The sequence below is a fragment of the Macaca nemestrina genome, chromosome 7 (genome assembly GCF_043159975.1).
Source record: "Macaca nemestrina isolate mMacNem1 chromosome 7, mMacNem.hap1, whole genome shotgun sequence".
Lineage (NCBI taxonomy): Eukaryota > Metazoa > Chordata > Mammalia > Primates > Cercopithecidae > Macaca > Macaca nemestrina.
Window position 1 is genome coordinate 62,924,318 of NC_092131.1, and position 25,918 is coordinate 62,950,235.

Here is a 25,918-nt window from a genome sequence, read left to right on the forward strand (position 1 = left end):
CCTAGTGTTAACCTCATGAGCAACTGCTTCCTTGCAGTGGCTTTTCAGGGAAGCCCAAAAATAATATACGAAGCCTTGAGTTCTCCTGTTTGGCAAAATTATTTGAGCAACAACAGTTCAGCAGCAGAGTAAGACGAAAAACCTCAAAACTGAGAATTCTCATTAATTCTTCTTTATTGGTATGCTTAGGGAGGATTCTGATTTAGATATTCAATCTTTTTTTTTTTTTTTTTTTTTTTTGAGACGGAGTCTGGTTCTGTCGCCCAGGCTGGAGTGCAGTAGCCAGATCTCAGCTCACTGCAAGCTCCTCCTCCCGGGTTTATGCCATTCTCCTGCCTCAGCCTCCCGAGTAGCTGGGACTACAGGCGCCCAGCACCTTGCCCAGCTAGTTTTTTGTATTTTTTTTAGTAGAGATGGGGTTTCACCGTGTTAGCCAGGATGGTCTCGATCTCCTGACCTCGTGATTCACCCGTCTCGGCCTCCCAAAGTGCTGGGATTACAGGCTTGAGCCACTGTGCCCGGCCTAGATATTCAATCTTAAAAATTAACTTGTCATGAAATTTACTAACCTTTTGTATGCTTACAATGTCTTGGGAATTGTTTATTTTGTATTTCTAATGCACTAGATGAAATATCAAGTGACCTATCGTCTTCAGAATCACCACCCAAACCTATAGTTCATGTGTTGACCAATTATGCTTACACTGGATGTTGTAAACCCTTTAAAATATTTGAATGATTCCAGTAATATTACACATAGGTACATATCTCCCCCCTAAACCTATCTCAACTTCTAACCTTTTAAAAAGATAAGTAACATAATATTAGGAACTATAACATTATAGTACTTTTTGAAGTTTTATCCTATTTTAAATGATATAATACTTTTCCCTGTCCTTGTTCTTAGCAGCTAAGAACATTTATTATACACTATACTACAACATTTCATAAAATAGGCTTTAAAATTATAATTAGGCCAGGTATGGTGAATCACATCTGTAATCCCAGCACTTAAGGAGGCCGAGGCAGAAGAATTCTTTGAGCCCAGGAGTTCAAGGCCAGACTGGACAACAAAGCAAGCCCCTGCCTCCATCAAAAATTAAAATTAAAAAATTCACTGGTGTAGGCCGGGTGCAGTGGCTCACGCCTGTAATCCCAGCATGATGTTTCACCATGTTGGTCAGGTTGGTCTCGAACTCCTGACCTTGTGATCCATCCGCCTTGGCCTCCCAAAGTGCCAGGATTATAGGCGTAAGCCACAGCACCCGGCTTCTTTTTTCTTTTAAGACAAGGTCTCCCTGGGCTAGAGTGCAGTGGCAAAATCCCAGATCATTGTAACCTCTGCCTCCCAGGCTCAAGCAATCCTCCTACCTCTGCCTCCCTAGTAGCTGGGACCAAAGGTGCATGCCACCACCTCCAACTTATTTTTGTATTTTTTGTAGACATACGGTCTTGCCATGTTGCTCAGACTGGTCTTGAACTCCTGAGCTCAAGTGATCGGCCCATCTCAGCCTACTAAAGTCCTAGAATTATAGGTGTGAGCCACTGTGCCTGGCCTGACAAGTATTTTTTTTTAATGGACACCTTTAACTTTACACTAAAACCAAATTTTTTTTAATCCAGAATTTTAAAAATGTGACCTAAGAGCTACCTATTTCCCCATTTCTCTATTTTCTCCTATTCCCATGAAAAATGAAAAATCTGAAAACTGAGAAGACTCAGTAATTTTTCTTTATTGGTATGCTTAGGGAAGATTCTGATTTAGAGATATTCAATCTTAAAAGGTAAGTCACCATGAAATTTAACCTTCTATACTGGCTTCACTGATGAGACAGTAAACTACATAGGGATACAGAGCTCAGTATCTGGAATCATGTTTCCTGGCTTTAAATTATAGCACTGCGACTCAAACTGCTGAGAAGACCTGGACAAGTCACTTAACCTTACTTGTGAAACAGAGACAACAGTACCTCTTCTACAACTGTTGTTAGGATGAAATGAAGAAAATACATGTAAAGGGTTCAGCACAGTGCCTAACACATTTTAAGTACCCAAATGTTATTATATCTGTAATTAAAAAAAAAAAAAAAAAAAAAAGCAAAACCTTAATGTAGGCCTCCTTCTACTGAATAACAAAAATTTTAATTTACATTTGAATGTTTAAACTAATCACTCTTTATGAATACTCTGCAGTGATTACAACCATAAAACATATACTAAATGAAAAATCCTAGGCATTATATATTTGAGTCATTGTCCATTTTTATATGTAGCTCCAATGTAAACCATTAAGAAATAATGATGTGTGTATATGTGTGTGTGTGTGTGTGTGTGTGTGTGTGTGTGTATATATATATATAATTTCTTTTTTTTTTTTTTTTTGAGACAGGCTCTTGCTCTGTCATCCAGGCTGGAGTACAGTGGCGCTGTCTTGGCTCTCTGCAGCCTCAACCTCCTGGGCTCAAGCAATTCTCCTGCCTCAGCCTCCTGAATAGCTGGGACTACAGGCGCACACCACCATTCCCAGCTATTTTTAAATTTTCTTGATAGAGATGGGGTTTTGCTATGTTGCCCAGGCTGGTCCCAAACTCTTGGGCTCAAGTGATTGATGTGCCTCAGCCTCCCAAAGTGCTGGGATTAGAGGTGTGAGCCACTGTGCCCAGTGAAATATACTTTTAAAAAATAATGTTGTATTTTAATAAAAACAGGAAGGTAGGAAGAGGAGGTAGCTAGGGAAACGGGGCTAGAAAGGACTGTAGAATAAAGGGCACTAAGTAAGTTCATAGAGAAAAGTTTCAAGAATATCCGATATTAAATCATAGAGAATTTGTGGAAGTAACACACATATCTCTATAAATTCTTAGTCTTGACAGTTAATTCATAAAAAAAGACCCATAAACATACTGGCTTTGGGTGGAAATGTTTTCTATTAATAGGCAAAACTAATTTAATACACTAGAAGAAGTTTATTATAACATCATTCAGAAAATTTACCACAATGTGCTTTAATAGGTAGTGGCAGACTACAGGTGGAATTTTAAAATAATTGTTATTTTTGTGTTTATTGTCCAACAGTCTTTATTCTGAGCATTATCATTTTTATGTTTTACCAATTAAACCACAATAAATTTGTGGGAATCACTTATTTACTGAAAGCAAAGCAAACCCAAATATATAAAATCCAAAACATTAGCAACTTATTTTGAGAAAAGGTTAAATTTAATATAGTGAATTCAATAACAGTAGTATTTCTATAACTTGATCCTAGAAATACCTAATTTACTTGTTAAAAACACAGATTTCTAACCAGAAAGATGAATTCATGAGGCATAAGATGACGCCCCAGAATCAACAGATGTTACATGCACTCAAGGGTGATTCCTAAAATTAGGAAACTTTCTTGGGAGGCTGAGCCCAGCGGATCACGACCATTCTGGCTAACACGGTGAAACCCTGTCTCTACGAAAAATACAAAAAATTAGCCAGGCGTGGTGGTAGGCACCTGTGGTCCCAGCTACTTGGCAGGCTGAGGAAGGAGAATGGCGTGAATCCGGGAGGCAGAGCTTGCAATGAGCCGAGATTACGCCACTGTACTCTAGCCTCTGTGACAGAGGGAGACTCCAACTCAAAAAAAAAAAGATTAGGCAACTTTGTAAAACACTAAATATTGCATATATAAGTATGTATTATACTATTACGAGATCAATCACACTGCTAAAACTTAAATGACTCCCAAGGTCACACGACTAGGGTCACAAGGGAACTCAAATCCAGGTTTTAAAAATCTATTATTTTCCATTTCCAAAGATATTCTTCCAAAAGTGGGTTCCATTTTTACAAAGTAGATATGACCTAAAAATCAGATATCTCCTCGATTTTATAGAAATACTTGAAAAATTATAGATTAGGAAGTTCAGCCTGAAAAAGGATTAAGGATAAGTTTACGTATTTCTTTGGCTCACTCTCTCCCCTTAGAGGACAAATACATATTGAGTGCCTACTATGCACTAGCTGCTTTATATATGTCACGAACTTAGATTTTCACTACCCTTCTCAAGGTTTATGTTGTTAGATGAGGGAACGAAGTTCCAAAGCAGTTAAGTAACTTGTGTAAGGTATGAATACTATTATTAAACATCAAACTAGGGTGTCAGCTCATCTTTTGGACTCCAAAGCACGTATATACTGTCTTTGCATGCGTAGAAGTGCAGCTATCTCTTTGTTAACGCTAGTTTTATGCAAGCCAGTATACGAAACACACCTGGTTAAGTCACACATTCCAAATTATGATAAGCCTTGGTAGGTAATCAGTGGGAAATAATCTTCGGGGATCAAGAATCTGAGAGTTGAAGAAAAGTAAAGCAATGGTAGTATCATTAAAAAGGGTGTCAGTGCAAGACGTAATGGTATAACAAAAGAGGTAATAATTTTGTTTGTGAATTAGGGAAAGTTTCCCAGAGAAACTGAGCTGTTTTCACAGCTAAATAGGGTATGGTATGGATTCTAGATTTCATCCAGAAAAAACAGTATGTGCAATTGCAAAGAGATAGGAAATTGTACTGATGGTAGTCTGATTCAGCTGGATACAAACAGGGAAAATACAAGATACAAAGAGGGCAGTGAAAAATGAGGCTGGAGAGGTAGGCAGGGACCAGATCATGAAAGGATGTCCAGAATGAATTCAGGCTGGCCAATATAGTCAGATTTGCACTGTGGGGAACAGTGTCAAAGTGAGTGAAATCGAAGCTGGGAGAAAACTTAGGAGGCTAAGTAGGTAATAAATAAGGAAAAGTGTGTACTAAAGCCATGGTAGTGGGGATTAAAGAGAGGGGATGAGATTAAGACACATTTAAGAGCAAGAAATTTAAAATCTTAGCAAATAATCAAATACATATACAGTTTTTTAGGAAGGTAATTATAATGTAAAGCAGCCTTAAAGTTGTTAGGACTTTTACATTAGATCACGTGAAACTTAACATCATATCCCAATTTGTTACAATTTATTCACAATTCAATGTGGTTTCACTAATCCTAAGAATCACATGCAGTTCTCACCCTAAATAGATCATAGTGCAAATCTTTTTCTAATTGACTAATTACTAAATCTATTTTCTGAGAAGTGATGTTATAAAACTAGAGACTTACAGGCTTAGTTCACAAAAATTCTTAACACAAGATACACATGAATTTAACTACTGCTAATAGTTAAATATTGTTTTTAAAGCAAATTGTCTTTTGGGATGTCCAGTGGTTCCCAAACTATGCTGCACATTAGAATCATCTGAGGAGTTTTCAAAACTCTGACAGCCAACACCAACTAAGTAACACTGCACACCAACTACATAAAAAATCTGGGGGTAGGAGCCAGCCATAGGTATGCCAATGAGCTTTAAAAGAGATCAGTGATTCAGGTAAATAAATATTTTTTTCTTCCAAAACAATATCATATTCTTGTCAAAAGGACCTTTTAAGGAGTAAAAAAAAAATGATTAGTCTTAACTGGTATCCACAACAACATGAAATCTGAAATGCACTTGCTATCATTTTTTACATCATTTGAAAATCATACTTTTTATAAATTATGTTTATAAACAGACATAGAATACCTGCACTGGGGCTTTGTTCAGCAATATGAGAAATTTTTTTCTTGGCAGAAGAAAGTCTTGTTGGAAAAGGTTTTGACCCAAATGTTGGAAATATGTCTGACCTACAATGAAACAAAGTAATTTCAATAAACATTAAGATTTAGTGCTGTTCAACACTCACATCACATATTCTCTATTCTCCTTATTAACTCACAGAACTTTTAGATAATAATGGAGCAATAAGTATGACACTTGAAAAAATATGGCTAACAGTATATATATACACACACATACATGTATATATATATTATTCTTAATTCATCTTTTGGACTGCCAACCTTTTTAACATATGGTCAATTCTTAATTACTCATGAGAGGATTGCCACAGAAAATGACTCTCTGACTTATACTGTATAATCCCTAAGGAAAAAAAAAAAAAAAAACTGATCCAAGAATCCATTCTAAAACCAAATCAAGGCCAAGTGTGGTGGATCATGCCTGTAATCCTAGCATTTTGGGAGGCCAAGGCAGGAAGATCACTTGAGCCCAGGAAGTTTGAGGCCAGCCTGGGCACCATGGCAAAATTCCATCTCTACAAAAAAACTAACAAATTAACCAGGCATGGTGGTGCACACCTGTAGTCCCAGCTATTACAGAGGCCGAGGATCACCTGAGCCCAGGAGGCAGCGGTTGCAGTGAGCTGAGACTGACCTACTACCCTCCAGCCTAGGTGACACAGTGAGACCCTGTCTCAAAAATAAATAAATAAATAAAAATAACAAATCAAATCATTCTTAATTATCTAATAACTACTATCTATCCTCATATAGGATAACATAAATTAATAGAGACTTGGCTGTATTATAAATAAGAGATCAGCAACGAGTGAGTTTGGCAAATGCCACTTTCTTCTTAAACTATTCTTTGCTGTACTTTCCTGACATTATAAAGACCTATAGGCCTTGTTTCATTAAGAAAGCCAACTGAAGACTGTTAAATCTGAGTTTAAGGGAACTGTTTTAAATCAGTAAGTGTTATAATGTCAATAAGTTAGTAATGAATATTAAAAAGAAGAGATTTTACAAAGAAGTACAATTCTTAGTAAATAGATAGAAATATATTTGTGAGTGGACCTAGTGAAAAATCGTTGTTAAATATTTTGAAAGAGCAATTTCTCTAGAATAGATTACTATAAATCTACATTTATATTAAGTGTAGTTGACTTGGATGAAAGAAGAAATTTCAGTCTCTAGGAAAGTGGTTTTCAACAATTTTTCCTCCCCAACCCACCTAAGGACAAACTGTGTAAATCAGGTAGTAGTGGCTTTCTTTGGCCATCAATCTTAAGGCAGGATGCAAGCTGGATAAGTATAATTGTTCTAAAGCCACTAATCTTAAATGTGGAAATCTTAAATTTGTTAAAGGCAATTCAGTCCATAAATGAGGGTGTGCTGAACTACCTTCTCACAGAATTCAGTATCTGAAGAAGATAACTCAGTGAGAAAATATAGGACCTCATATATTCAAATCATATAAAATGAACTTTTCTTCTTAAGTAGGTTTCAATTTACACAACCTTGCAACTGTAGGATTATATAACATAAATTTTCATCTTCATGGAAGATCATAAAAGGACTTTAGCTCTAAAAGCTAAAAATATATTTTGTTTTATAACTTAATATAAACACCAGACCATGCTGTTATTCCAAATTCATTTTGTCAATATATGTATTATTCTACCTAGGTAATTACAACAAAGGAACTGTTGGAAGATAAAATTTCCAAGTACAAAACAAGCTGCTATTTAAGTTAAAAATGTATAGGAAAAAATAATGGGCTGAGACAAACTTCTAAGAATGGAACACAAGAATTCAGTTTAATTCTATGAACTGCTGGAATAAAACATTATGATCTATTTAGAACACTACCTCTCCTTTGATTATGCAATCTCTATTTACCTATATTTCTTAGAAATTCCAATTCACGGCCGGGCGCGGTGGCTCAAGCCTGTAATCCCAGCACTTTGAGAGGCCGAGACGGGCGGATCACGAGGTCAGGAGATCGAGATCATCCTGGCTAACACGGTGAAACCCCGTCTCTACTAAAAAATACAAAAAAACTAGCCGGGCGAGGTGGCGGGCGCCTGTAGTCCCAGCTACTCGGGAGGCTGAGGCAGGAGAATGGCGTGAACCCGAGAAGCGGAGCTTGCAGTGAGCTGAGATCCGGCTACTGCACTCCAGCCTGGGCGACAGAGCTAGACTCCGTCTCAAAAAAAAAAAAAAAAAAAAAAAAAAGAAAAGAAATTCCAAATCACTAAAGTGAAATTAATTTTAATTTTAAATATTTACTTCTGGTTCAGGATGAAAACAAAGGAAAAAAATTTAAGACTGACAACACCAAATGTTAGCAAGAATGTAAAACAAGTATAACTCTCACACGTAGCTGGTAGGAGTATAAAGTTACACAATCATTTTGGAAAACTGTTTAGCAGTTACTTAAAAAGTTAAATATACATCTACTCTGTGCCCTATCAATTCTATTACCAGGTTTTTGTCCAAAATAAAAGAGGAAGGGATTCCCAAAATTCTACAGTAGAGTCACAGAGATGCCCAGAAAGCAGTTTGAGATCACTTATCAGTTAAGTGAGGTTAAGGTTTAAGACTTAGAGGTAATAGAAGTAATCTGAAAAAGTTAGTCCAACTGCTATGCTGAAAAACAATTTTCAATTGACAGGGGGTGGCCAGAACTTTAAGTCCAGCACTATTGCTGTAGGGAGACTCCTAACAAGGCTATGAGAGCTATGGTATGAAATGAAATCCTGAGCTTCTACAAGATAATGGAAATAAGACATAAGAAAATAATAGCTGGGTGAAACTTATTCATAAATTAGAGGAAACTGGTACTGAGCTTAAAATGAAAGCAGTAATTAATATTAGCTATAGATCAATTGGCAAAAGAGTCAATAATCCAGAAAAGAGCTAAAGGACAAAAAACGTTAGGATAAATCTTAGAGAGAACAACTAGGGCTTTAGGAACAGGGTTTATACTAATTTAGGTGTTCTGGTTTACAGTTGGGGTTGTGTTCTCTTTCCACTCACACCAGAAACCAAAGCCAAACAAGGTAATATCTGTAAACATTTCCAATGTCTTTTAAATATATTTTAACATTTAAAAACTAAAACATAAATGGTTTTAAGTTTTTACAAATATGATATTAGGGCTCTAAATCACTAATTACAGAGGAGCATTCATTTATCATGTCAAAAAATAAAATACATTATTCTCTTCCCCTGGGGAGTTGTAGACAGAGAAGAAGTCAATGATTCTTGGCTGTAGACTCCACTTTCACTGTAAGAACTGATGTTTGGTGAGGAAGACCGAGACGGGGAGTCCATCGTCAAGTCGAGCTTCATTGCAGAATCAGGGCTTTCAAGATCTGAAGTACTGCCACTTAGTTTTGCTCTTTTCTTAGCTGCACTATTACGAAGGGACCTAAGAGAGCTATGCATCTAAGAAAAAATGAAAACAATAAACTTTATAACATAAATTCCTTATATTGGTACAAGTTATCCTTAAATGTTATACTCCATTGGCTATACCTAGCTAACCACTTCCCAATCCCGTACTAAAAAAAAATGAATGTTTATATATATGTATATAGTATAAATACACAGATTTTATCACTTGGGTATTTATAAAAAACCTACTAGGTTGGAAGCTCCTTGAGAGGAAGAATCTCAGCTATTGTTCATCATGGTATCTTCAGCACTGGGCATAATGACTAAATATATTGCATTAATTCAATTATTTAATAAATGAATCATTGAATCAGATGGTAGATATCAGAGTTGATGTCACAGAGGTACATCTGGTGTGCTGATGTGGCTTAGAAGCTAGCTCTGGGAGGTGATTAATGAAAATCAATTTTCAAAAATTTGACATTTACATCAAACTTGCAAGTATTAAAATTACAGATCATTGTACGTAACTTCTGAAGCCAAATATTTTTAGAAATGCAGCTGGGCGTGGGGGTGGGCACTTGCAGTCTCAGCTATTTGTGAGGCTGAGGCACGAGAATCGCTTGAACCCGGGAGTCAGAGGTTGCAATGAGCCGAGATTGCACCACTGCACTCCAGCCTGGGCAACAGAGCGAGACTCTGTCTTTAAAAAAAAAAAAAAAGAAAGAAAGAAATCCAGAGTAGAAATTGTTATGGCAAAATATAGTGAGGCTAGCAATAAAACTTTGAACAAATTAAGGAACACAGAAACATACATAAACTGCTTTGTTTACATTTGATTCATAAGATTAATCATTTAGTAAAAGTATCTGTTTTCAATTAATGCAAACATCCATAAATATCTTAAGTCTTCATAGTTGGAAGGCAAATTCAATAAAAAGCCCCTTTAATGGATTTAGGGCAGTGTAGTACAGTGAAAAACATAATGAACATAATGGTAGGTGAACAAGGCTTGAATCCTGGTCCTGCCACTTACTTTCTGACCCTGAGCAAGACAGATAACATCACTGAGCCCCTTCTGTAAAAACAAACACACACACAAACAAAAAACAAAACAGATGTTGACTTGCTTATTAACTCAAGGAGTTACTGTAAAGATTAAATGAATTAATGAAAATGAAAGTGTTTGATACATTATTAAACACATTAAGCACTTATGCCTTTGCTAAAAGTCAACTCACACCAAAGAATATAAAGTGACTCATTCAAAATAATAAATAAGAAGTGTCATATTAGCAACTATAAGGGAGAATAAGTAATTTTCAACAACTATACTAGTTGATTCGTAGTAGGGCCACTTCTCTATTAAAAGCGTGAAAAGCTGAATATCTAAAAGCAATGGTATCCTCCTGTATTTACTAATAATTACATAAAAGAAACTCACCTTTCAATTACCCACTAAAAAAAGAACTATTTTTAAGTTATTATAAAAACAAAGCAAAATTATGTATGATCAGGTGAAATTTATAAGTTATATAGGAAAATGTCTTTTCTTTATGTGTCTTCCCTTCAAATGAATTCCCTTCCTAGCACTGCTAAAATACAAATGTGTTGGGGAAAAAAAAAAGGAAAGATTTCACAAGCAGTTAGAAGTTGGAGTGATTAAATCATTAACAACCAACTTTGGTACTTTATAGGTTAGTTTTACATGTGTTTAACATAAAGACATACTTTAAAAATGAATATACAGTAATATTAACTATTTTATTGAGCAAATTATCATTACATGATTGATGCTTATACCTTAAAAACAGACTAAAACAAGACCGTAAAATATCATCATTATTTGCATTTATATATTTAATATAAAACTTTTTTTTAACCTGACCTGAGGCAAACTGAAATGATAAAAAGGAGGCATTTATGGAAATAGTACTCTGAAACCAAAGTAATACAGCAACCACATTCCTTCTCTGACATAGTTATTATGTACAGTTATCATATTGGTAACACATTTTTACAGCACAAAGTGATCTAGGATTCAAAGATGAGTGTACAATATGATCTCGATTTCATAAAGATAAGCTTGCACATATGCACAAAGGACAGGTTCAAATATGTTCATTGCAGTTCACTGTTTGCAACTGCAAAAGACTGATCATAAGCTAAAATCAATGGTATAAATACACCATAAGTAAATTAATACACAAAATAATATTAATATAAAAAGTACAAAAATACATAAAACATAAATAAATGATAATAGTAATTGCTTCTGGTGAAGAAGGAAGAGATGTTGAACTGGGGAGAGAACTATGCTATGTTTCATTTCCTTAATAAAGGAAACAAATATGACAAATTTTTCACTGGAAGGGGTCAGTGCATGAGTGTATTGCTATATTATTATTCATACTTTCAATTTAGAAAGGAATAATGTATGCATAGAAAAACTACTTGAAGAAAATACAGTAGAGTTAACAGTAAATTATTCTGGGTAGTGGGAACTGGCGTGATAAATTCCCTTTCTAATAATTCATGGTATTTTCCACATTTTCTATAATGAACATATTTTTAGAAATAACATATTTTAGAAATAAAATATTACAGGATAAAAAGAACTTGATTTTTCCTTAAATAGCAACTATAACATAGAAAATTGCAAATATTTTTAAGTCATTAAAAATATTTGGTTCTAACCTCTTCTTGATCCAAATCTTTATCCTTGAAATTTAATTCTGAAAGATCAACTGGAAGACTATCTTTTTCACACTTCCAAATATCATCAGGCTCTTTCTTTTTGTGTCCCACTGTGGTTAAATCAGCTTTATCAGGCAAAAGGTTTATTCCCCTTGGTATGGGAGGAACAGGCTTTGTTCCATTTAGGCCTCGTCGGGAAGATGGCGATCTCACCAAGGCAGGTGTAAGCTGAACTGGAGGTTTTTCTTGAGAATTTTCTCCTGCATGAAAAACAGATATTTTACTTTTTCTTTTTCTTTTTTTAATGTTAGAGAAGAAGGAGTTACAGTCACAAATGTTTAAAATACAATGTTTTAAAATAAAATTTAAAAAAGCACATTATAGCTGGCCACTGGGGAGAACAGGCTGCATAAAGCCTCAGCTTCTGATATAATATTTGATCTTGTACAATAAACAAATACAGAAAGGAATTAATAGAAGAGAATCAATGTACAGCGCTAAAAGAAAGTAATAAAATTGACTGAATATGCGATAAATTGAACACTGGACTTGTAGGATAATTTAAAGGTGAAGCATCTTTAAACTCATCTCCAACTACCTCGGCCTCCTAAAGTGCTGGGACTACAGGCATGACCCACTAGGCTCAGTCAACTTTTTATTTTAAGACTGAATGTGTCCTGAATGAACTTACATATGCTAATTTCATGATTTTTGGATTGGGTTATTGTTAAGAAAGAGTATTTTAGTTTATAACAAATAATAAAAAATGTTTCAGCCGAGCACGGTAACTCAGGCCTGTAATCCCAGCACTTTGGAGACTGAGGCGGGCGGATCACCTGAGGTCGGAAGTTTGAGACCAGCCTCACCAACATGGAGAAACACCATCTCTACTAAAAATACAAAATTAGCCAGGTGTGGTGGTGCATGCCTGTAATCCCAGCTACTCAGGAGGCTGAGGCAGGAGAATCGCTTGAACCCGGGAGGTAGAGGTTGCCAGTGTGGGCAACAAGAGCGAAACTCAATCTCAAAAAAAAAAGTTTCAAATTAATTTTAACATACAATAAAAATTCAATAAATATTGAATAAATGGATACCAGGCATTAATTGCAATAAGCATATGAATGACATTTTATATTTGTAAAGCTGTTAGTAGGTTCTCAAAGAACATATGCTGTTCATGTTCATTATAAAACATTATTACTTATATTTGTAAAGTTGTTAGTAGGTTCTCAAACAATATTAGCTATTCATGTTCATTATAAAACATTATTATTTTCTGGCCCAGCACAGTGGCTCAAGCCTGTAATCCCAGCACTTTGGGAGGACGGGATGGGAGATTCACTTGAGATCAGGAGTTTGAGAACAGCCTGGTTAACATAGTAGGACCCCATCTCTATTTACAAACAAACAAACAAACAAACAAACAAAAGTATCAGTATTTTCCTGGTTCCAAAAAGGATTCTGAAGTGGCAATGTAAGAAATGAGAATTTCAATTGAATTTTATACATTTGATCCATTTAACACACTATTAAATATTTTCCTAAATATTTACTAAATTCAGACAGATAAAATGTTATTTACTAGCTTTTAAAGATCTAACAGCCCTATGCATTAACTTCAAAGTACTAATTCAAACACAAATAAATTTGAACAAAGTATTGACTTTTACCATCATTTCTACTTGTAGGATCAGACGATTTTTGGCTGACAAGCTTCTTCTGTGGACTTCGCTTTGACAGTCCTTCGAAGCTTTTAAGAGGCCAGGAATTTGAGAAATTAACAGAATTATCTTGAGACTTCTTTGGAGATATAATAAGAGATGTATGCTTTGGACTAGTTCGAGGTGATGAGAGAGGATAGGATGGAAGGATGTAGGCTCCTGGACTTAGATTTTGACCGTTTGAGGAAGTACACTCTGTTTGACTACCAAATGTTTGCTGTGTCTTACTGCCAAAATTGAGGGTAGCATACACTGTAATAAAACAAAAGATAATATGTTATTTATGTATACACAGCTCTAAAAGTTAAAAGCTTTTTCGCTTTTTGCTTTTCCCATTCAGGTTTTCATTCCAATTTGCATTTATATTTTTGTATAGTATGAGGTAAGGGACTAATTTCATTTGTGTTATTCAAATATGCTGTATCTTCTAATTCAAAACTTCTTTATCCCATTAAAATGTTGTACTAACATTTATAATTAACTTTCTCCTTGTAATTTTATCAATTACATACATACATACATGTATACGTATACATATGTCGGAGAAGTCTTGTCTTTTTGGTGAATTTTCTTTTTCTCATTACGATGACCCTCTTTAGAACTAAAAATGTGTTTAGTTTTGGTGTGCATATTTTCCTTATCATCAACATGTTTCTATTTGCTCTTCTCTGAACATTTGCCTAGTGTATCTTTTCCATGCTTTACTTTCTCTCAACCTATTTTGATGTATTTTAGGTAATGCTCTTAAAAAGATCACCGCAATGAAAAGCTAAAAAAATAAGATCTGATCACCTCTGTCATTTAAGTTGTAAGTTCTGCCAATTTATACTTAGAGAAACTATTCATACATTTGATTTTAATTCTACCATCTTATTTTGTGCTATTTATTGTTTTTTTCTTTATTACTTCTTCCTTGTCTTTTATTGATCTTTTTATTCTTCAACTAATATAAAAAGTCTATTTGTAATCTTTTAGGGGTTCCTTTAAATTTTCCTTTAATGTTTTTAAAAAGGTTTTCCATGACAAAATACCTAGCTTATGTATATTAATAAAGCAAACATTCTTCTGAAGACTTAAACAACTGTATATATTATATATCCGTTATTTTTAATTCATATCTGACGGTTAAAACCTCTACTTATACCAAAATCTTATCTGGGTAGAGAAATATAGGAGACTTAGTCACAGATTTACATATAGAATTAAAACTTTCAGTTTCCTCATTTCAATTACAGTGCTCTATTAACAGGTTCTGATGCTTTTATGACAATGTCTCATATATTCCTAGAGATTTAAAAATATTTCTTTTTTTTTTTTGAGACAGTCTTGCTCTGTCACCCAGGCTGGAGTGCAGTGGCGCAATCTCAGCTCACTGCAAGCTCCGCCTCCCGGTTTCACACCATTCTCCTCCCTCAGCCTCCTGAGTAGCTGGGATTATAGGCGCCCGCCACCACGCCCAGCTAATTTTTTTGTAATTTTTAGTAGAGGCAGGGTTTCACCCGTGTTAGCCAGGATGGTCTCAATCTCTTGATCTCGTGATCTACCCGCCTTGGCCTCCCAAAGTACTGGGATTACAGGTGTGAGCCACCATGCCCAGCTGAGATTTAAAAATATTTCTTATGAAGAAATCAAACATCCTATCATATTATGCATATACAAAAGAACAATGCAATGCAACATACACCAAAATTTCCAATACTTAGTGTGGATCACTACAACATGTAAATTGGGATGCAGACATCTATATTGTTTGGCATCCATACCACAGGTCCTTCAGAGATCACAAGGGAAATATTAGTTGATATGGTAGTGGTTTTAATGTATAAACAAGCATTAAGTTAAATTCTATTAGGTTCAGAAAAACATGATATCCCTTTATACCAGCTTCTCTAATAACTATTCCAATAGAAAACCAGAGCCACTATGCAGTATGATTAAACACTAAGAGTGGATAGTCCTCAAAGGCAATGTAATCATTCAGGGATAGCCTAAACAGGAACAGGTTAAGTGGCACAGCAAGCTCTCTCCGATTATACCAATTATGAGTCCCAAAGATATTCAGGAGTGAAAATTTAGGAAATACCCACATTATTAAGAAAGATGGATTATTTTATTGTGGTGTAGATAATACCACAAAGGATAACTTTAAGGGGTTATGTGGGTCTTTGGGGTGAGTGCAGGAAAGGGTAGTTAAAATGTTAGTGCTAAATACACTAAATCTTCTCTACTAATTTCAAATCATTATTTTTCATAACAAGTAAGTATATCCTTATCACTTTAGTAAAGGACATACAATAAAATTCAAAATACCTAAAGAACTATTTAATTTGATCCTACCTCTATCTAATAATTGTTAAAGCTATTAATTAGCATGGACATTTAAGAACACCTTCAATCCCCAAATTCCTGACAGATAACCGGCCTCAAATCCTTCCTCTTCTTCTGTATCTGATGTCTTATCTGAAAGGTCAGCGTTTAGGAAGTTATGGTTCCTAACAAGAGACATAATACATTCTAAATCGTCTTAAAATTTAAAACTGCTGCCAGGCGCGGTGGCTCAAGCCTGTAATCCCAGCACTTTGGGAGGCTGAGACGGGCGGATCACGAGGTCAGGAGATCGAGACCATCCTGGCTAACACGGTGAAACCCCGTCTCTACTAAAAAATACAAAACACTAGCCGGGCGAGGTGGCGGGCGCCTATAGTCCCAGCTACTCGGGAGGCTGAGGCAGGAGAATGGCGTGAACCCGGGAGGCGGAGCTTGCAGTGAGCCGAGATGGTGCCATTGAACTCCAGCCTGGGCGACAGAGCGAGACTCCGTCTCAAAAAAAAAAAAAAAAAAAAATTTTAAAACTGCTATAGAAAATAATTGTCATCTGCTAACACAACACTCTTTAATGTATGTTATTTTCAATGACTTGGTATTAAAATGCTCATCTTTCTGATGATTAGTGATGTTGAGCAATTTTTTTCATATATCTATTAGACATTTGTATGTCTTCTTTCAAGAAATGCCTATTCAGGTCTTCTGCCCATTTTCACATTGTATTTTTGTTTTTTTGCTATTGAATTGTTTGAGTTCCTTATATATTCTGGTTATCCCTCAACAGTGGAATAGTTTGCAAATATTTTCTCCCAGTCTGTAAGCTGTATCTTCACTTTGTTGATGGTTTCCTTTGCCATGCAGACGCTTTCTAGCTCAATGTGATCCCATTTGTTCATTTTTGCTTTGGTAGCCTGTGCTTTTGAGGTCTTACTCAAGAAATCTTTGCCCAGACCAATGTCCTGAAGTATTTCACTAATGTTTTCTTCTAGCAGTTTTATAACTTCAGCTTACATTTAAGTCTTTAATACATTTTGATTTGATTTTTCTATACAGTGAAACGTAGAGGTCTAGTGCAAATCAAAACCACAATGAGATGTCATGTCACTCCAGTTAAATAGCTTTTATCAAAAAGATAAAAAATAACAAAAGGTGACTAGGATGACAACAAAAAGGAATGCCTGTACACCGCTGGTGGGAAGGTAAATTAGTACAGACACTATAGAAAATAGCAAGGAAGTTCCTCAAAACACTAAAAATGTGCTAGGCATGGTGGCTTGCACCTATAATCCTAGCACTCTGGGAGGCTGAGGCAGGATTGCTTGTGCTCAGGAGATCGAGACTAGTCTGGGCAACATAGTGGAATCCCATCTCTGCAAAAAATTTAAAAATTAACCAGACATAGTAGTGCATGCCTGTAGTCCCAGCTACTTGGGAGACTGAGGTAGGAGGATCACTTAGGCCCAGGAGGTTGAGGCTGCAGTGAGCCATGATCATGCCATTGCACTCCAGCCTGGGCCACAGAGTGAGACCCTGCCTCAAAAAACTAAAAATACAACTACCATATGATCCAGCAATCCCACTGCTGGGCATATATCCAAAAGAAGGAAATCAGTATATCAAAGAGGTATTTGCACTTTCATGTTTATTGCAGCACTATTCACAATAGCCAAGATATGGAATCAACCTAAGTGTCCATCAGCAGAAGAACAGATAAAGAAAATGTGGTACATATACACAATGGAGTACTACTGAGCCATAGAAAGAATGAAATCCTGTCATTTGCAACAACCTGTATAAAAATGGAGGACACTATCTTAGGTGAAATAAGTAAGGCACAGAAAGACAAATATTGCATGTTCTCACTCCTATGTGGAGCTAAAAAAGAAAAAAAAAATTAATCCCATGGAGGTAGAGAGCAGAATGATGGTTTCCAGAGGCTGGCAAGGGCAATGAGAAGGGGTTAATAAAGAGAAGGTGGTTAATGCATACAAAAATAAAATGAGAGGCCGGGCACAGTGGCTCACGACTATAATCCCAGTGCTTTGGGAGGCCGAGGCGGTGGATCACCTGAGGTCAGTAGTTTGAGACCAGCCCGATCAATATGGTAAAACCCCATCTCTACTAAAAATACAAAAATTACCTGGGCATGGTGGCGTGCACCTGTAGTCTCAGCTACTTGTGAGGCTGAGACAGGAGAATTGCTCAAACCCAGGGGTGGGGGTGGAGGTTGCAGAGAGCTAAGATCCTGTCACTACACTCCAGCCTGGGTGACAGAGCAAGACTCCATCTCAAAATAAATGAATGAATGAATGAATGAATGAATGAATGAATGAATAAATAAAATAAGAAGGAATAAGATCTAGTGCTCAATATAGCATAATAAGGTGACTAGAGTTAACAATAATTTATATTTCTAAATAACTACAGGAGTAGATTTGTAATGTTCCCAACACAAAGAAATGACAAATGTTTCAGGTGATGCATATCCTAAATACCCTGATTTGATCATTACACATTGTATATCGAAATGTCACATGTAGCCCACAAATATGTACCACTATTATGCATATATTAAAGCAAATGCAACACTCATCTCCACCATGAGTATCTAAACTCTAATTTTAATCAGTTGTATTTACATAAAGATTATAAAACCTAATACTTTAGGGTAACAATTATGAAAAAAGTTATTAAAAATATAACAAAATCCTTTTTTTTGTGATAAGTATGATTGCACAAAATATCATATAAGTTAGTGTCGGAATCCCCACATAATATTTACAAATCATTTGTTTCCAAGTAAATTTGGAACTTATACCTTTATCTTGATGACTATTAGTTGTCCCTAGGAATTGTAAGTCAGAACCCACACTGCCAGTTTTACCACATAATTGTGAAAATCCAAGTTGTGCACATTTCCCAGAAAGATTTGTTTGATGAGTCCCAGTAGTACCTTTTGAAGAAAGGAGGGGAGAAAACATAAAAGCAAAAGTTAACTTTATTTCATGAATACATCTTATTTCATAAATATTAGTGCAATTTAGGTGGAAATAAATATAAGTGTATAAGTGCAGTGAGGTAGGCAGGCAAGAAAGGGATAAAGCTTCTGATATTAGAAAATCTGATTAGTGGCAGGAGTTAAAGGACAGAAGACAGACTAGCAAATAACGGAAAAGATAGGTATGTTGAAAAATATCCGCAGAAGCAGCTTCTTCCTACACTCTTACTCTCAGCATGGAATGTTTCTCCAGACCTGGCTTTCCTTCTTCCCAGTATTTGTAGTATATGCACTACCCAAAAAGCTCTATGGCCAAACTCTTTTCTTTCCTATTTTACTTTTTTTGTGCAGTGGTGTGATCTTGGCTCACTGCAACCTCTTTTCTTTTCTAATATACCACACGGTATTCACGTAGATTCTAAGCTTATCCAGACATGTTTCCCATTTCCCCTCCTGTGTCTGGTTAAGGTTATTCCTGGGAAGGTGAATAAGTCTAAAGAAAAAAAGGTGGTAATGACTCCTCTGGCGTTTAGTGTATTCATCTATTAAATGAGCCCATCCTTTGTAGTTCTGAAACTGTATGATTTAAAAAAAAATTCTCTCCCTACTATATCAAGTCTCTTTATCTTTCATGTCCTGGATGTCTTTTTCTTTTTTCTTTTTTTTTTTTTCTTTTAAGACCGGGCCTCTCTCTTATTGCCCAGACTGGAATGCAGTGGTGCAATCTTGGCTCACTGCAGCCTCGACCTCCCTGAGCTCAGGTGATCTTCCTGCCTCAGCTATTCAAGGCTGGTCTCGAACTCCTGATCTCAGGTGATCCACCTGCCTCGGCCTCCCAAAGTGATGGGATTACAGGCGTGAGTCACAGTGCCCAGCCTCTTACTCATTTAAAGTCAAGCTCAACCTCTTTCCTGCAGTTTTCTGAAACCACTTCAATACCTATGTTTTCCTTTCTTGAATCCTTACAGTATTTGTAATTTATATCATACAATCAAGCATTAGGTTACATATTTCCTTATTCTCCAATTGTTTAAAATCTGTACAACTAGGAAATAAGCTTCTCAATAGTACAGAGAAATCAAAACTGCTACAAACATAACTGGACATATTCTTGCATTTCTCCTTCTCTATTAAACACCAAAATAAACTATGCAGTCATTATACCACTTCATTTTTGTATGAAAATACTATAGAATTTCACTGCATAAAGGTCTACAAATTCTCCTAGGGAACAATGTTTACTGAATAATATATCTGAACTCAAACCCAACAAATTTTGAAAACTGTTATTTAGATGTTAAATTCATTTTTAAATCTATAACATAGTCAAATATTTGCCTTCTAAACCATTTTCCCTTCTAACAGTATCACTTTGCCAACACACTACAATTTTTCTAATTACCTGGGTGCTATATCTTGAAATCCTAAACAATCATTTAGAACTCAAGCTCAACCTTTTTTTTTTTTTTTTTTTTTTTGAGACGGAGTCTCACACTTGTAGCCCAGCCTAGAGTATAGTGGTGTGATCTTGGGATGAGGCATGGGCCTGGCCTCAACCTCTTTTTAAATGATATGGTCATTTATAAAGACAGGTATGTTGACGAATATCCACAAAGGCAGTTTCTTCCTATGCTCTCCTTTTTCTTCTAAATGTTATGGTCAACGACAATGAGCATTTCCTCTGAAGTACCATAATATTTACTTTCTGTAACACTTAGTCCATGTTCTCAGTTGCTCTGGCCAAAAATCCTTACAGCATTAGTGACACTTCTTTCTCACATTCTATACCCAATCTACCAGCAAACTACCTCAACTTTACCTCTGACATAAAATCAGAATCCAATCACCTCTTTTTTTTTTTTTTTGAGATGGAGTCTCGCTCTGTCGCCAGGCTGGAGTGCAGTGGTGCGATCTCGACTCACTGCAACCTCCGCCTCCTGGGTTCAAGAGATTCTCCTGCCTCAGCCTCCTGAGTAGCTGGGATTTGCACCACCATACCCAGCTAATTTTTGTATTTTTAGTAGAGATGGGGTTTCACCATGTTGGCCAGGATGGTCTCGATCTCTTGACCTCGTGATCTGTCTGTGTTGGCCTCCTAAAGTGCTGGGATTACAGGTGTGAGCCACCGCGCCCGGCCAGAATCCAATCACTTCTTACCACATTCTTGTTATCCTGGTTAAAGCCTCCATCAACTCCCGTCACGATTACTACAACAGATTCTTAATCAGTCTTCCTGTTTTTGACCTTGCTCTCCAATACACAAAGTTTGGCTTTGTGCCCCCACCCAAAGCTCACGTTGAATTCGTAATCCCCAAAGTTGGAGGTAGGTGGGGCCTGGTGGGAGGTGACTGGATCATGTGGCAGGTTTCTCCTTTTGGAGCTATTCTCATGATAAGAGTTCTCACAAGATCTGGTTGTTAAAAGCGTGTAGCACTTCCCTCTTCACTCTCTTCCTCTTGCTCCCACCATGTAAGACATGCTTGTTTCCCCTTTGCCTTACACCATGATTGTAAATTTCTTGAGGTTTCCCCAGAAGTAGAAGCTTGTACAGCCCGTAGAACCATGAGCCAGTTAAACCTCTTTTCTTCATAAATTACCCAGTCTCAGGTATGTCTTTATGGCAGTATGAAAACAAACTAATACACTCTCCTTTCATCTATTTTAACAATAAAATACAAAATGAGCCTGGAAACACAGTAAGTGATGTCAATTCTTTCTTCAAAATGCTCCTCATTCAGAGTAAAAAGTAAAGTTCACTTATAAGTCCACTAGGTCTTAAATAAGGACCCCTATTATGTCTTTAATTTTCTACTTATTTTCCCCTTTCTCATTTCATTCCAGACATACTAGTCTCTTTGATATTTCTCAAACATGTTCCCCACACACTTCTTTCCTAGTTACTCTGTGCTGACTGTTCCCTCTTCCTGAAATTATTTATTCTCTTCTCCTGATATATTGTGGTTTGTTTCAAATATTCTTTCCTGAATATGGCCTTCTTTCTGCTCTGTTTTCCTTAATAGCATTTACCACCAGCTAACTTACTATGTCTTCTATTTATTTAATGTCTGTTCTCGTTCCTAAGTAGAATGCAAGCTCTACTAGGCAGAACCCCAGGACTTAAAAAAGCACCTGACACATAGGGAATACTTAATAAATATGGGTGATGTATTAAGCAAATATTGCCCTATTTTAATACTTAAACAATTTCAATGAGAAACCCTCCAGGGTTTTATGAGATAATAATGTCTAAGTGTCCATTCTTATCAGATCTTCAATAAATAACTTATTGAATCTGAACTGCCTACTAGATTAAAAGTTCTATGAGTCTTTGAATGCACTATGAAGTCAAGAGAAGTCTCTAACTTAGTTTAACATGACCATCATCAGCAACTTGTACTTACCAGCAGCACATAAAGGAAGATAATCTGGGTTAAAATCCCGACTATTCTGAAATAAGTTTCTTGATACTCTTTTTCTGCTAAAACATAAATCATCATTGACTGGCATTCCTTGAGAGGGCTTTAATTTTGGAGATGGGATGAAATCATATGTTGAAAACTAGAAGAACAGAATCATAAATTAGCAAATTTGTGTTAATTCTTCCTGGTAATAAATATGAGAAAATAACTTAGATCCAAGTATGAAAGTCAGGTTAGAATACATTTTAATTTATTAAATATATAATGATATAGATAAACATCCATATTTAGTACGGTACACCAACAGTACATTTCATTCCAGAACAGAAATGCTATTTTTTTTTTCTTACTACTTCACCCCAACTCTTTACTGTTCCTTACCATCCTACAGTGTACTCTGGCAACAAGGAAGGAGAGAATACAAATGACAAAAAGGACGATCTGACTCAGCAGCATAACCCCTCAAACTATGCTATCTTTGTTTGAGCACTAGACAATAAGTGCTAATTGAAGGTCACTGAACAAGCAAGCATTCTACTATACTGTTCTTACTGAGGCAAATCTATTATCCATATTCTGCAGCCCAAATGTCAATGTAAATGACATGGCAACCTATGTCACAGTTCCCTTAGGAGATTTTCTTACACTAGGTCTCTTAGTTAAAACCAGTAAATAATACTTTATATATGTCTAGTACTTCATGGTTTTCAAGTCCTTTCTCATAAACCCCATATGATCGTTAAGGAACAAGGTGCCAGGATACAATTTTGAAGTTACACATAATCAGTTAAAGAACTAACTAAGCATGATTCAAGTGTTCAAAATTCTTCACCAATGATAACGTCAGTTGTCCCGGATCATTTCACATTCAACATGACTATAAAACATTAAAAAAAACTGAATGAATTGACAGGAAATTATACTTCCTATCTATTTATTTGGAGCTGATAGACACAATCAAATATAGACGTGGTGATAAACCTTGTCAGTATGTTTCTTTGTAAGCTTTGCCAAGTATCAAACAGCAAAATAAAATTAAAGATATGTCTATTATGCCTCAGGTACACACGTTATTTATTACCAAATTTTGTGAAAAACCTATTACCTCCTTCAAAAATTAACCCAGAAATGATAAGAAACAAAATTAAGAATGCCCAGATGAGTCCACGTGCAGTAGCTCACACCTGTAATCCCAGCATTTTGGAAGGTGGAGGCAGGTGGATCACTTGGGCCCAGGAATTCGAGATCAGCCTTGGCAACATAGTGAAATCCCGTCTCTACAAAAAACACAAAAATTAGCCAGGCATGGTGGAATGTGCCTGTGGTCCCAACTAATCGGGAGGCCGAGGTAGGAGTATTACTTGAGCCTGAAAGGTAGAGGCTGCAGTGAGCTGATATTGCACCACTACACTCCAGCCTGAGTGACTGACTGAGATCCTGCATTAAAAAAAAAAAAAAAGAATGCCCTCAGCTGGGCATGATGGCTCACGCCTGTAATCCTAGCACTTTGGGTGGCCAAGGTGGGTGGGTCACTTGAGGTCAAGAGTTCAAGACCTTCCTGGCTAACATGGTGAAACCCCATCCCTAGTAAAAATAAAAAATTAAGACAGGCATGGTAGCACACACCTGTAGTCCTAGCTACTGGGGAGGCTGACTCAGAGGCTGAGGCAGGAGAACTGCTTGAACCTGACAGACCATGGAGGTTGCGGTGAGCCAAGATTATGCCACTGCACTCTACGCTGGGCAACAGAGTGAGACTCTGTCTCAAAAAAAAAAAAAAAAAAAAAGAATGCCCGAATAAAAAAGGATTGACTTTACTTTCTCAAAACCCAGTTAACATCCATGATTGATTACACAGCAGTCAGCATTAAAAGGATATAATGGAATAAAAAACAAAACCAATTACAGTCGACTTCTGATTTATTAAAAGATGACGTATTAACACAGCTAATATAGTGAGTAATCCAGAAATAATTCTACAGTATGGAATACATTTTTTTTTTTTTTTTTTTGAGACGGAGTCTTGCTCTGTCACCCAGGCTGGAGTGCAGTGGCGTGATCTCGGCTCACTGCAAGCTCTGCCTCACGGGTTCACGCCATTGTCCTGCCTCAGTCCCCCAAGTACCTGGGACTACTGGCGCCTGCCACCATGCCAGCTAATTTTTTGTAATTTTTAGTAGAGACAGGGTTTCACTCTGTTAGCCAGGATGGTCTCAATCTCCTGACCTCATGATCCACCTGCCTCAGCCTCCCAAAATGCTGGGATTACAGGCATGAGTCACCGCACCCAGCCCAGTATGGAATGCATTTTATGTTAGATTTACTTTGTGATTAATTTCTGTTTAGCAAACACATATTAGTATATAGGCCAGATACATACAACAACTGGTGGGGGTGGTAATGTTAATGAGGGTAGTGGTGTGTGTGTATGTGAATGTGGCATTTTCAGAAATCTTGAGAAGTCAGGCAGAGATTAAGTTTTGCATTGTGCATCTGAAAGCAGACTATAGGACATACCAATTATTATTAACATGAAAGTCCCGTTTAGGTATCTCTTAAAAGTAAATGATTTTCATTAGGGTAAGTTTTGATGGGACGAAACAATGAAGAAAAAGTGGTTTTGAGTAAAAGAAAATAGAATTCATAAATTTTGAAAGAGTTGTAAGTTAATGTTACAAAATGTGAAGCAGTCTATTTAAAGCACTTGATGACTCTCAGGAACATGGAACTGAATTTTCAATCTTTGCAGTTAATACCTAAAAATCTGTTTAATTCCTTAGAGTTACAGTAAATGAAAACAGATTAAGCAAGTTTCACACTTAATATTAACGATGGTTTGAAATTTACATAGTGTTATTTACTGTTTCAATCTTTTTTGAGTTTTTTGGTTTTTTTTTTTTTGTTTTTTTTTTTGACAGGGTCTCACTCTGTTGCTCAGGCTGGAATGCAATGGCATGATCATGGCTCACTGCAGCGACCTTCCCCATCTTAGGTGATCTTCCCACTTCAGCCTCCCAAGTAGCACATGCTACCACACCCAGCTAATTTTTTTTAAACTTTTTGTAGAGACGGGTTTTTGCCGTGTTGCCCAGGCTGATCTCGAACTGTCAGGTTCAAGTGATCTGCCCACCTTGGCCTCTCCAAGTGCTGAGATTATAGGCGTGAGACACTACACATAGCCTATTATCTCTTAGCCTTTGCATTTGAATCCCTGCATATTTTTCATAAAAAGATTACAAAAATTAGGCTGGGCATGGTGGGTCACGCCTGTAATCCCAGCACTTTGGGAGGCCGAGGCGGGCAGATCACGAGGTCAGGAGATCAAGACTATCTTGGCTAAAACGGTGAAACCTCATATCTACTAAAAATACAAAAAAATTATCCAGCCTTGGTGGCGGGCGCCTGTAGTCCCAGCTATGGAGGCTGAGGCAGGAGAATGGTGTGAACCTGGGAGGCGGAGCTTGCAGTGAGCTGAGATCGCACCACTGCACTCCAGCCTGGGAGACACAGCAAGACTCCGTCTCAAAAAAAAAAAAAAAATTACAAAATTTACTCTTGTTTAATCCTCTCACCTAATGCATCTTATTTTAGCTTTTGGCACGAGAATTAAAGCATCTCAAAAATAGTTTTAATTCTATTTTGGTAGCAAAAACTTACCAGAAAAAGACCTTTTAATATCTAATTCTCTCAGAAATCACCTGTACTCCTGGCTTTA

At 36.5% G+C, this 25,918-nt stretch overlaps 2 protein-coding genes across 10 annotated transcripts in view; one reads left to right on the top strand and one right to left on the bottom strand.

The window, feature by feature from the left end:
- TOGARAM1 (TOG array regulator of axonemal microtubules 1) overlaps positions 1-25,918 on the bottom strand; it is a 114,331-nt gene that overhangs the window by 60,138 nt on the left and 28,275 nt on the right. For all 6 annotated transcript variants that reach the window (XM_071100239.1, XM_071100240.1, XM_071100238.1 and 3 more), the window contains exons 2-7: positions 22,186-22,342; positions 18,605-18,739; positions 13,411-13,713; positions 11,741-12,000; positions 8,862-9,094; positions 5,607-5,707 (exon numbers count right to left, since the gene is read on the bottom strand). In XM_071100239.1, the coding sequence (XP_070956340.1) occupies positions 5,607-5,707; positions 8,862-9,094; positions 11,741-12,000; positions 13,411-13,713; positions 18,605-18,739; positions 22,186-22,342 (1,189 nt within the window). The remainder of the gene's footprint in view (positions 1-5,606; positions 5,708-8,861; positions 9,095-11,740; positions 12,001-13,410; positions 13,714-18,604; positions 18,740-22,185; positions 22,343-25,918) is intronic.
- The window catches only part of LOC105481898 (kelch like family member 28), a 119,552-nt gene that overhangs the window by 25,564 nt on the left and 68,070 nt on the right, over positions 1-25,918 (top strand). The window lies entirely within an intron of this gene.